Source organism: Microcebus murinus, chromosome 10 (assembly GCF_040939455.1).
Source record: "Microcebus murinus isolate Inina chromosome 10, M.murinus_Inina_mat1.0, whole genome shotgun sequence".
NCBI classification, from domain to species: Eukaryota; Metazoa; Chordata; class Mammalia; order Primates; family Cheirogaleidae; genus Microcebus; species Microcebus murinus.
Window position 1 is genome coordinate 35,972,886 of NC_134113.1, and position 14,091 is coordinate 35,986,976.

A 14,091-nucleotide genomic window follows, 5' to 3' on the forward strand; every position below is an offset into this window, starting at 1 on the left:
ATGTGCTAGGTATGTATTCTGATGTGAGAGCTGACAGCCAGGTATCACTTTATCACTACAGAAAAACCTGATCCCCAGCCCCAAAATATGAGTTAATGAAAGAAACGGAGTCATCACTAGAGTTGCTCTTAAGTCCAGCCGCCTTGAGTCATTGGATTGAGGGCATCCAAATAAATTCATCTTTATATTATTAAATATTTATGACTGTATGAAAATAAAAATTTCAAAAATTACAGTATACAAACAAGATTTCTGTTTAATATTTTCATACTTGTAAAAGTATCAGAAAAATGTTGAAACAAAATTTGTTATTCCTGAAACAACTCTGACTATACTTAGCCAAGTTATATTTGTAGAAAATAACTTATTCTTGATGCTTATCCATTCAAATTGATCAATAGAACTCACATTTTGGAAAAATTATCTGAATTAATGAAAAGGTAAAGAAAAGCTGGTAATTTTAATTTACCTGTTCATGTCAGAGTGGAGGATGTTGTTGTTAGAACTGTTTCAACTGTTTTTACTGCAGAGGATCTCAGAGTAGTTTATATTGTTGATTAATATTTTAGAATGTAACTACTATATGACTTTGAAAAAGAAGTTATGGTTTTGAGAGCCAGTCTTAAAACAGCTATAAATAATAATGCTGAAATTTAATCTCATGGGTCATAAACTAAAAGAGAAAGACTTAATTGCATTTGAAACATTCCTTATCATGCCCTTACTTTTGATTTGTGCCAAAGGAATTTTCTTAATAGATGTTGAAGTACCATCAGATACCTGCTATTACTAAAGAAAAATTTCCCATTCTTGACAAATCTCTGTCTACACAAGTTAATAACATCCTTCAAACATATTTCCTCAATGAGTAGAAAATACTATTCAGTTGAGAAAAGACTCTAGAAGTTGAAAACAGATGAAGATATTGTATGTATGTGCATGTGTACTTATTTATGAAAGTGCTATGATAGGACATGATAAATGCAATGCAAGAGTGAATAAGATAGGAATGTGCCCTCCCAAAAGCTATTTCAATGTGATAATCAAACATGTACATAAGAAACATAGGGGATTTAAACTACATTTGAAAGTAAAGGATGTTGAGTGGTCTGAGCATGAAAGCAACCAATTTGCAGGTTTTCATTTCCAGATGTCAATGTTGTGCTATGTGACTATATTATAACAGCTAAATTAGTCTATGGGGCAGAATGTATTTCTACTTGAATGCCACTTCTAATTGAAAATAATAGCACACAAGATTATATTGAATTCAATTCTAATAGGAAGGTAAATAGTTTTAGAAACCCTTGCAGTATCATAGTAAAATAAAAGATTTAGATTACATAAGCCATCTTGTTTTCCAAGGCAAAAGTTTAGTCCAAAAAATTCCCAATGATTCACGCTGTGTGTGTGTGTTTTTATGTATGTATGTTATATATGTGTATATACCTGTATAGGCTGTGGTCTTTTAAAGTAAATTCTAATACAGGATTCATGGCTGTTCACATAGTCCCTGTAATCCTTTGAGTATACCAAAGACAGTGCACCTTCTGCAATAATCATTAAATATTAAAGTTATAGCTTTGTATATGTATAACCAGTGGATTATTAGTGGTATCTTAGATAAGTTCCTGTTTTTGTATTTCTAATTTATTTACCTTCATTTGTAACCTTACATTAGGCCATAGATATATGCTAGATGAGAACAGTTTGGCCACATTCTCCATTCTAAATAATTTATATTTATCATTAATTCAATACAAGTATTAAATATATATTATGTAGAATATTTTCCTAGGTTTTGAGGATATGCTAATAAACACACATTTGGTTTTTATTATTATGTAGATGACAGTTCGTAATTGCACAAAAATATCAAGAAGACATTGAGACATATAAGAAATCTCTGAATTGAGTTTCCAGGCAGTTTCTAGGACCACATTTCTTAGCTTTCTAAGTTTTACTCACACCCCCAGTCCCCAAAACATGCAGCCTCTGCACCTACATGGGTCAGAATGGAACCCCTGCCCAGCTTGTTTCCTCCTCCAGCCTCCCTGAACTCAATCCCATGTGGGTGGGTCTGGTTGACAGATTCTTAAGTCACCTGTCTGCCACCTAGTGGTAAATATGCCCAAGAAATGTTCCTTGGATCCTATACTGGGAGGGCAGGATTCAGAATGTGGGGAACTGTCAAATAAGGGAGGGTATGTTCAAAAGATTTTGAACAGCCACAAATGGCAAATCTCCACTGCAATACAACTTAAAATACGGTAAGAGTTTTAAAAAAACCATAAAATGGGTAATAATTTATTAATATTCATATATATGAATGAATATGACACAATAAGAAAAAGAAAAATATTCTTTTCTCCACTAGTCATAAGGTCCTACCTGGCAATTATTCTGGTGTTAAACCTTAATTCCTGGACTTAGATATATGGACCCCTATGAATTATAGGGAAAAAACTGTACCTTACTTCCTTTACTAATTCTGAGCATATGCTAATTCTAGGAAATAGCATCCCAAACTAGCAATGTGTGATCTCACAGCTTAAATTAAAGCAGAGTCTTTCTTGAGTCATTTACCCATTCTATAGAATCAGCTGTTTCTGAATAATGTGATAGTGTGATAAAGCCAAGGATTCCTAGAAGCATCTATCAATTGCATTACTCTTTCACTGCTAAATGAGTTTTTGGTGAGAAGTAATACTGTGTATGGTAACATTACTATAAGCAAATAAGATAGTGTGGGTAGTAGAAGTATAACCATTAGAGAAGGAAAATTCACATCCAGAAAAGGTGTTTATTAAAGTGAGAAAAAGACAGCTACCTTCTCCTTGATAAAAGGGATTTGATGTCACATGCTCATTTCAAAATGAATGTAGCCGATTTCCACGTGTTCTGTGTCACGTCAAGGGCTGAAGTTTGATGGCTGTAGCTAGCAACTTGGCTGTTAAGTAGTAGTGTCAACCCTATCAACCTTAATCATGAGAAGTTCATTTTGTCAGGCCAATGAATAACTCCTACCCCTAAAACCATGATCACTCTTTTATGCCCATTGAGCAAATGTAGTGGTGACCAGGGAAATAGGCAGATACTGACAAGGTAAATAATTTTGTCCACCAGATTATTGAAAGCCTCTTCTATAGTGGGTGCCAAAGACTTAGTCCTAGCTCAGAGCTAATATTCAAGAAGTTTTCCTCAGTATCATTCTCTTTTCCTCAGTATCGTTACCCTGCTAAATAGTTGCAGGTCCTTTTAAGGAAGGTTTTCTGATTATCTATTGTATTGTAACAAACCATTCCAAAATTTAATGGCACAACACAGCATTTTGCTATGCTTATAGACTCCTGTGGGCCAGGGATTAAGAAAGGGAACAAGGGGGTGGACATTCTCTGCTCCTAATACTTGGGGTCTCAGCTGGGATGACTTGATGGCTAGCAACAATGATGTCTTGGTAAATGATTTCTTTTATCAGAAAAATAAAATAAAAAGCACCAATCCATAATGCGTTTTACTTGCTAATTTCCCAGTGTAAATACTATACTTCCATCATGGCTGATTTCAAGCTACCAATATGACATCACTGAATGCAGAGTTGGGAAAAGATTCACAGTAATGAACCATTATATGATATTTCTGCCTTTCAGATACAATAAAAGTAAACAAATTGAGGAGCATAAATGATAGATACAGTAAAAAAAGTTAACGCATTTTGAATGCTTATTAGCTTTTAAAAATATTTTATTTAATTATAATCTTATATAGTTTTAGTTTTAATGACTATGTTTAATAGCCAGATCAGAAAATTCTTGAAAATTAACGATCAGCTCTCAAATCATGAATAGACCAGCTCTAGTACACCATTTGCAGGGGGTAACTTCAGTATCTGGGGGCAGAAAGATTTGCCTGGCACCTGGGTTGGAATAGCTGAAGGACAGACAGGCTCAATTGGGATTTTCCACAAGAGAACCTATTTATGGCTTCTGCAGCACAGTGTTCTCAGAGTAGTCAGACTTCTTAGATGATAGCTCAGGGATCTAAGAACAAATGTTCCAGTCACCCAGGTGAAGGCTGCCCAGCCTGTTAGGACCTCGGCTCAGAAGTCACAAAATGTGACTTCTATAACATGTTGATCAAAATAGTCACAGTCCACCCAAATTCAAGGGGAAAGAGCATAGACGCCCCTACCTCTCGATGGCAGGAGAATCAAAACATTTGAGGTATTTATTAAAATCACCACAGATGGGTGGAATACAGCAGCTACTTGTGGTATTAGCACAAGAATGTTATTTTTTTTTCTCAAGAATACCCAACTTCACCTTAATTTAAAGAAATCTCTTAACTGTAAAGTGACTCAGGTACAGGATTTGGAGAAGGCCAAGACACTTTACCAGGTGCCTTGAGTCAGGATTTAGTCCTTCAGATACAGAAATTTTATTATTATTATTAATATTAATATTTTATTAATACAATATAATTCTTATTGTCTTGTTAAGGACTCTATAATCAATTAGCTATCAACAAAGCTCCCAGTGGATCAAATCATTCTACCTGTTACAGTAAGCACACATTCCTTAGTGTAGGTGGTTAAGTGCTATTACTTAGCCTCTGCCACTGCAGGATTCCATCATACCCAAGAAAATCAAAGAGTCCATTTCAGGACCAGCATCTCTCGATTCTCATCCTTTGTCTATAGAGAACTGCTGTTATGGGGATTTTACAGATTCTGGGTTCTCTTCCTACCAATATATTTCTTAATACCTTAGTAAAGACAATGCCATTTTGATCATCTCAAAGGAAAGAGCTAGTGGGTAAATTAAGCTCACCATTTTTAACTTCATAAATTATTGGTTTCCTTATTCTACCTTATACCCAAAGAATTTCTGGCATTTATTTACTTATTCTAGTCCACTACTGAGTTTATGTTTTGTTTAACCAGTGGAGGAAACAATTATAACCACTCCCTGCTGCTTGATATCAAGATCAAATCCACATTATTTGATAGTCACATTGGTTAATTTAATCATATCAAAAGTTTTATTCCTCTCTTTCTGTTCCAGCACTATTAAAATTTACATATATTCCTGGATTTCAGAGGTTACAAATTAGAAAAAATCATACTACTCTTTTGATTTTAAAGCCTTCTCTTTTAGGTTAGACTTTGTTATTTATCACTTCATGTTTTCATTAGAAGTATGGAGGCAAGGAGAGGTGTCTGGGGTGGGACACAAAGAGCAGAAGCTTCCTCTTATTAGAGGAACCTTTAATTCAAGTCATTACCAGGTCATTAAGGAATTGGCAGTCATCAGAGAAGCAGGAGACTCATTGGGATTTGGTCTATCAGAGTGACACAGATACACCTGAATCTTTCCAAATGTCCCCTTTAAAGTTCTTAAGGTGCCTCTTTTTTGCCAGAGTGACATCAAGATTTCCACATAAGATTCCTGGTAAGGTTTGTAATTCAGTGACCTCCCTTACTGCAGGATTTCAATCTTCTTTCTGATTGCCTGCATCCCGAGAGGTCATTGCTTTAGATCTGATATCATGAAGTTAGCTTTAGTTTTTCTCTTCATTCCTGTGACTTTGTTTGGGTATGGAGCACCAGCAGCATTTGAGGTGTACTGTACTTTCAACTGGTTTCATGTCAAAATTAGAGCACCGGCAGTTGACAATTTTTATGTGCTTCCTGATGAGGTATTTCTGGGACATGGATCCCGTAACCAATGTGTGGCGAGACTTCTACATGTTTTTGTACTCTACAAGTGACTGTGGCATCCAATCTCAGGTGTTAAAAGGGACGGTTATTTTTAGAACTATGCCAACATTTGTCTCAAGAACCTTACCAAGGCGAGGATTCATGCTTATCTCATGTGCTGTTGAGTGAGACAAACCTTCATCAAAACCTGCAACTTCATATATCAATTCAAGGAAGTCTAGAAGGCTGGCTTCCCCAGTTTACAAAGAGTACTGCCTAAACACTGTCAAGTGCTTAGAATCTTATTCCAAATCTTAAAACACACTTTTCTTCTCTATTCATCAAGATTGATGAAGTCAAGGAAGTGCCTAACATTAGATCACTGTACATTCTATGCCTCATTTTCTCTTTGGTGGACTAGAAGTGGGCTATATAATGTGATATATGGAGCAACTACAGCTGTCTAAGGACTGAGAAACAATATGCCCTAAGCTATAACTACATTCTGAAGATTTCAGAGTTCTTATCGATACCATGTGTTTTTAAATGTTTTTATTAATCTGTAACTTCAATAAACTAGACATTTCCCTTACGACTCCTATTGGGAATTTTTAATTATACTAGAATCAAATTCAACACTTTCTCCTCAGCTAAAAAAAAAGTCTTCTTTCTGTTATGCATTGAGCCCTCACTAAGAGGCTATAATGAGCAGGCATAGCAACCCTTGGGTTCTCTGACTGAGCCTTGACCTAGAATTTAAAACCGTAAGCTTGTCATTTTCTCTCTTTAAACTCTTCAGTGCAGTTCAAAGTATCCAGCTCACTTCATTGTCCTTATGTTCCTCATGCCCTTCAGAATGGTCTGTTGTAGCTATGACTCAGTCCATCGAAGTCTTCGTTTCACAGACATCCCATTTCAAGAGAGCTCGGCTAATTATTTAAGTAACCACCTTAACTGCACTTACCATAGAAGACAATCTTCTTTCCTTTGATATTAATCTAATCATTACTTCTGTCAAAATATCTAGGTCAGATATCCCTGATGCCCATTTCTGTGAAGAATTTTTTCTTATAAACTCTTGCTTTAATCAGGGTTCACTTATTTATTCAACAAATATATCTGAGCATCTACTATGTGCAATCTTCTAGGCACTGAAGACACGGCAACAAGCAAAATAGATAAAATCTTCCTTCCTCATGGACCTTACATTAATTTTTCAGAGATAGACACTAAACAAGATAAATATATAAAAGAAGCAGTACTTTAGATAGGGATAAAGGCTAAGGAGAAAAATTAAGCTAGGAAGGGGATATTGAGTACTAGAGGTAAACAGGGAAAGCCTTATTGAAAGGTAGCATTTAAATAAAAATGGTAGAGTGATATGGTCATTCAGATAGATAAAAAAGAATGTTTTAGGTAGAGAAAACAATTACAAAGACCCTGATTTGGGGACACAGATATTAAAAGCAAAACTAGGGCCGGGCGCGGTGGCTCACACCTGTAATCCTAGCTCTCTGGGAAGCCGAGGCAGGCGGATCGTTTGAGCTCAGGAGTTCGAAACCAACCTGAGCAAGAGTGAGACTCTGTCTCTACTATAAATAGAAAGAAATTAATTGGCCAACTAATATATATAGAAAAAATTAGCCAGGCATGGTGGCGCATGTCTGTAGTCCCAGCTACTTGGGAGGCTGAGTCAGGAGGATCACTTGAGCCCAGGAGTTTGGGGTTACTGTGAGCTAGGCTGGTGCCATGGAACTCACTCTAGTCTGGGCAACAAAGTGAGACTCTGTATCAAAAAAAAAAAAAAAAGAAAAACTAAATAAAGCTAAACAAACAAAAAACTGCAAGGAAGCCAATGTAGCTATACTGAAATGACTAAGAGGAAGAAGAATAGGAAATGAGTTCAGAGAATTAAGATAGCTTTGGGGCATATAAGGACTTTGGCTTTTACCTGATCAAGATGAGAAGACATTAAAGACTTGAGATATGAACGACCTAATTTACATTTTAACTTAAATAGTGTTTTGAGAACAGCCTGACAGATGAAAGGATGAAAGCAGGAGGACCAGTTAAAGAGCTATGATAATAATTCAAGGGGAAATTAAGGATCTTGGACCCAAGCAGTAGCAGTGGATGTAATGGCAATTGATCCATTCTAGAAGCTTGATGAAACATGAAAAAGAACGCTATTATAATAAAGACTGAATGTTATTTTTAAGCTGGATAAGGAGACAGTATGGGAATGAGTGTGGTGAGAGGCAATAACAAATTTCTATATAAAAAGATTGTGAGTGAAAGCCTTTTGAGAGTTTGAGAACTTAAATAGGTGAGCTAAAATGTAGTGATTTGTGAGTTAGATGATAAAATTGAAATTATAAAAAATTCACACTTATTGATAATTTAGAGGCTGTAGTGAAACCCTGGGTGTGGGTTACTGAAATATAAGGTAGAAATTAAAACTGTTGGAGTACCTGAAGTCTTAAAATTTAGAGACCAATATGTTTGAGGAGTCATCTAAATGAATAATAAAGATAACCAAGACTTATGACTGGAGTAGTGTTGGAAAAAAGTGACAATGATTGGAAAGCTAACATATTTAACGAAGAAGAAGAAATGACCCAGGCTGTGGCAGATGACTAGCATAAGGAAAAGTAGCAGTAGGTAAAACCTGATGACTGAAGTGTCACACATTATTAGTTACAGACAATACAATTCACTCTAGTTATTTTAAGCAAGCAATTATTATTAATAGATACTAAGAAATTCTTAGCAAAATCAGTCCACAGCTTGAGCTTTTAGGACCAAACTTCCAGAACCTCACTGCAAAGCTGCTAACAGGATTATTTTTCTTTTTCTGTATAAAATCATGATTCCTTTGCCACTGCCATCGAGCAAAATGAATACCTTCACCCAAGTTATCCCCTCATAAGGCTCACTTCTTACATGGGTGTGTAATTAGTAGAAATTGTGTAGCACAGACAACTGAGACTTGTAGTTTTCTGTACTCTATGTTGGGAAGGTAGAGTTCACAATGGGAACTTGCCAAATGTAAAGAGTATGACCAAAAGATTAGTCTCTAATAACAGATGTCCTTCATAGCTTTATTATAATACTCATTGTGTTTCTTTTCCTAGAGGGTACTATTTATTATGTATTTCTATATCCTATGCTGTGCCATGCAACATAAGATCCTCAAATATTTGTTGAATTACTATATAAACTAGGATACCTCTAAATTATGGTTAAGGAAACCAGTTTTCCTTGTATTATAAAGCTTGTGTGTCATATAACTGAAGCATATATATAGATAACAATAATGTTTATTAGCCTAAGCTTTTAGGAAATGATGCCAATTAACTCTGTCCACAGGTTTAGCTTGATATTAGCTGAACCTAAATGAGGTATATAAATTTACCTCATTTATTAATATTTAAAATTAATTCAACAAATATTTATCACATACCTATAAATGTCAGGAATTGAGACAACACCCAAATACAGAGAGGATTCAAAGGATCAAGGAAGATATTAATACTATGTCTACCTTCATGGAGCTTATAGTCCAATGAAAGAATAAAGTAAATTTAGTAAAATTATTTTTTAATTGCAACTAATGAAGTATTATGAAAAAAAGAAGCAGAAGATTGATATAGAGAATTATAGAGGCAGGGATGAAGAGAGACCTACTTTACAAAGTAGTGAGCAAAGGCCTTATTGAAAAGGTGATTTTTAAGCTGAGACTTAAAGAACAAGAAGGAGCAGGCAATGAGAAGCCAAAAGAAGAGTACTCCAGGCAGAGGGCGCAGCATAAGCAAAGGCTTGGCATATAAAGGAACAGAAAGGAGGCTAGTGTATGGAGGAAATGTAGTTGTCAGGGAAAGACTGACATCAGATGATGTTGGAAACATAGGCCGGGTTAAGTTCAGGCAAATCCCTGTCATCCATGTAAAACAGCTTGGTACACATGTATCTGGAGAATTCAAGAGAATAGAATACCATAAATATAATCAGAGATTGGTAAATGAAAAGAAAGCTCCTTGAAAACATTATGTCACCTTCATACTGAAAAACTATTAATATTATTTTAGTCCTTAAATTTGACTTTTATCTACTGATCTATATATGTCTAGGGTCTCAGATATTGGTGTTATTTGTGCCAATAACAGCAAAGTTTTCTGACACTTTGAAGCATAATTAGTGGCAGTGAGTGTAAAGAAATTAACTTGTGACACGCTAAGAAATGTGATATTAATATTTGACACTGAATCTAACAGTGGCATAGTGAAAACCAAAATTTTTCATTATGGTGTAAGGTTTAGAAAAAAATCTTGAGACAAACAAAATTGTTTCTTTACTTCTTTTCACCTCCACTATCATATCTGCTATTTTTTTTTCTTTTGCTTGGATAATTTATATTTTATTTTCTCCTTTATTTTGCATAAATAGACACTACTTGTTAGTTTATGCTTTTCACTGTTCTCCTGAAGATCTCCCCTATAAAACTTACCAGTTGTGTCTGGTTCTTCACTAGTCACTGGTGAAATTGTAGTAACTGATAATACACCAGTAGTTTCTGTTTGTCTTCTCATGTATCTTTGTTTTTTAGCAGCAAAATTAATGTTTACAGTGAAAACAAGTGTGAAATCCCAATTTGGAAAACATTTAAAATCAGAACATTACTGGCAAAAGTTAGAGTGTAAAGACTGGAACAGCCTGGAGACTATTCACAGGGCTTTTGCCTCATCTTCATCATGGACTCAGAGGCTATCCTGGGGGAATATAGGTTCCAATATACATAGTTTAAATATTATGCCCTTAACTTCCTTTCTCAAATGACTATTGGGAATTGAGATACTGAGTTACTATGTTTCAATTTGCATTTATTTTTCTATAATGTAAGCTGAAGATTAATTGCAAATAAAATCATGTGATTATTTAATTTATAACAACATTATGATGATTATGCTCATTTTCTTCAATTCAAAAAAATGTTTTACAAATAAATAGGAATTTATTGAAATAATTGTTTCCAACAATACAAAAACTAAGTATTAAGGCATCTTTTACTCCCTTCCTGGTGTATCCCCCAAAGAGAAATTTAAATAAGAGCCAGCACTCCTTAAACACATGCTTTCTAAAGTATTTGGTAGATTTGTCTTTATATTCTCTTATTCCACATACCAATGAAAGCTCTTATGATCAAATACCTTGACCCAAATCAAGAGAAAAGTATAAATAGATATTAATTTCTCAAAGGGAAGCAGTTCACTCTTGAAAAATAAAAAGGAACTATAAAAAGTATCATGTATAAAGTTCAAATGCTGGTATTTAAATTTCTGAAGCAATATATGTGTCAGTAATTAAGAAAAAAAAGAGATGAAGACTTTATTTAAGATGAGAGGCCTATTAAAATAGATCATGCTATGTAATAACTGTTCAGTCAACATTCTACTCCATTGGGATGACATTTTGAAAAGGGCTTCATATTCCTTTAAAAAATATCACGTCCACTAGAATAACATCATATAAGTTAACACTGATTATTTTTCCCCATATTTGTCCATTTATGAAGCTCAACAGGTTTCATAAAGTATACTAAACAGTAACATTTTCACCTTTTACTAAGGAAAGTTTGTGAAAATAATTTAATACAACCAGATCTCTTCGTGAACTTTCAGCTCACATTTTTAATGTAAGAAACATGCAAAAAATGTTTTGTAAGAAACCACCTTAATACCATAAAACAGTAATGAAAAATTGTAAGCCCAATTTACTTTTTAAAGAATCTTCTTTTCTTGTCTCAAATTCCAAGCATTATTCATTGTCTTTAGAGCCAGTTTTGCTTAAATAGTCATGCTATCCCATAGTTATAACTTCTGCAGATTTTCCATTATTTAACAAAAAAGAATCCTTCAGAGCATCAACCCAATTACCACCTCTCAACGACGTTCCCCTTTGTGATCTATTTTATCTGCCAACTTACATTTCTGGGCTTTTGAAAGTTGTTTCTTTTTGTCTTTTTTCTTATTCGATGAGGCTGTAGTAGGAGTTCCAGCTGAGATTATATTGCTCATCGATGTTGCAGAATTAATGGGATGGTGATAGTCCATGAACTGCTCTTTATTGTCCTTGGCATCGTCAAACAATGTATAGGTCATGGCGGTTCGAAGATTAATTTTACACTTACTGTAACTTGGCTAATATACTCTATTTTACAGCTGATGATATGGTATTGTTTACAAAAAAAAGCATTTATGGATATAACTGGAGGTGTTTGGGGATATGTTTCTGTCCAGGAAATGTCTATTAAGAAGGCTTTGGGATCACCATTGTCACCTATCCTATATTGAAAGGAAACTGGACTTAATTCCCGGAAATTTTCGTTTCCTTCATAAGTAGAACGTAATGCTTCTTGTTCCATCTCCTGGTCCTCGTTGGCACTCAGCGCACTGGTCGCAGGGCGCCTCCCAGGCGGACCGTGTTCCCTTCCCGACAATGCAGTGAAAGCTAGGGCAGTGGCTGGAGGCCTACGAGCCCTCCTTCCTGCACCTCGTTTGGGACGGCACCCACAGACACCAGTCCCGGGTCCCCAGGCCCTCTCCCAGCCGTCAGTGGTGGGTTGTGAGCCCACAACCAGAGGCCAAGGACCAGTTCAAAAAATTTTAACGGCCAAATGTAAAGGAAATAAATTTTGACTTTCAATATCATTCTCTTAAAAATAATCATGCATCATGCAATGTGCTATAATAATTATCAATTTGGATCATGCATATTTTGTCAAGTGTTCTATTTCTGAATCCATACTGAAATTATTAAACTTGCTAAAGCAATGCATAAAATTTGCATTTTTAAAATTTAGCAACTTGTTATATGATTGAAATGCAATTTATCTTTAATGTATTTTATGAACCCTGGTTTAAGCAGGTTTGTGCTTCTTCGACGCTACCTATAGTATAACCTGAGGTTATCATTAAATACGATGTAAACCTATAATATTTTAAGGGAGAAATCATTTATAAATATTGGTGACTTGTATCCATAAGATAATTGCACTCTCTCTTAAACCCAACAGCTATTATTGGAGCATTTGGAGTGCCTCGTGTCACGGCATGAAAGATCACTAAGAATGACGGTGGTAAAACGGCAAGCCCAGTCTCCCTCAGGAGTATCCAGTGAAGTTGAAGTTCTCAAGGCACTGAAATCTTTGTTTGAGCACCACAAGGCCTTGGATGAAAAGGTATAGTCTGGACAAAAGATTTCAAGCTTCACCATGCTTTTGTCATCAGCATCGAGTTCTTTGTCTTCATCCATTGATTCATCTGACTCCTGAAGTAAGGCAGTTCAGAGGAACACATTTGAGTTGTATGAAAAATCATTTTAAAAAAATGAAAATGGATTACTGCATGTATATTAATAATATTCATAATCATCTTCTTTTTCTATACCGCTGAATCTATGGCATATCAGAACTAGACTTCTATTATAGCACATTGTAGCCCTAGTTCAGATGGCCATTTGAAATTTGATATTGTTTAATATTGTCATTCAGTCTCTCTCTCTCTCTTCCTCCTTCTCTCTCCTCTCTCTCCCTCCCTGAAATGCATGTCTATAGATGCCACATTAAGAGACCACTAACTAAAAGTTACACATATTTGTAAGTGCAAATTGGGTGTACCTTTACTTTTACACATTTATGTTAGAAGCATCCAATTCTTTTAGGTCTCTAATATAGTTTTAAATATATATTTGAAGAGTCCCTGCATGAAGCAGCATAAGGTATTAATAGAAAAACCTGCTCATTAGATCTTTTTAAAAGTAGCTGTAAGCTTCTCTTAGCTATTACTCAAATTAGTCTACTCCCATATATAAACTAATACTATGATAATATCCTTTGGAGATTAGGAAGACTTATGACATGATTTCAATTTTGTGAAATTTCAAAGACTGAATTTTTGAAAATTAATAAAGCTTTAGGACTTAGTGAGTGGAAACTAGGCCACTTCATTGTAAAGTATCTGACAAGTTCTGAGCATTAAAATCCAAACTAGGAATTATGGCTCAGTTATATCTATTTCTTGAGCATGCAGACATTTTTGTTCTATTTAATATTTATATACATATATAATTTTATCATCAGTTTTTCAGATGTTCTTCAGACAGGGGATTATGTGGAGAGTGTACATAGGATAACTAAAATTCTATCTTCTAGATTATTACAAAGAAATTATATCCACTTTAGCACTGAGAATCAACTAATTTATAAATAATTTTGAATAAAACAGAAATGAATATTATATAAACATCCATGCTAAATACAATATCAAATAATCATTTTAATATATATATAACATTTAGTTTCATATTATATTCCCTCTCTTATTACAAACTGCATA

General features: G+C 34.8%; 1 protein-coding gene and 1 pseudogene across 12 annotated transcripts in view; one reads left to right on the forward strand and one right to left on the reverse strand.

Annotated features, from left to right (window-relative positions):
- PPFIA2 (PPFI scaffold protein A2) overlaps positions 1-14,091 on the forward strand; it is a 441,105-nt gene that overhangs the window by 255,344 nt on the left and 171,670 nt on the right. For all 12 annotated transcript variants that reach the window (XM_020287953.2, XM_076007132.1, XM_020287957.2 and 9 more), the window contains one exon: positions 12,771-12,935. In XM_020287953.2, the coding sequence (XP_020143542.1) occupies positions 12,771-12,935 (165 nt within the window). The remainder of the gene's footprint in view (positions 1-12,770; positions 12,936-14,091) is intronic.
- On the reverse strand, positions 11,555-12,669 carry LOC142873306 (RWD domain-containing protein 4 pseudogene; annotated as a pseudogene).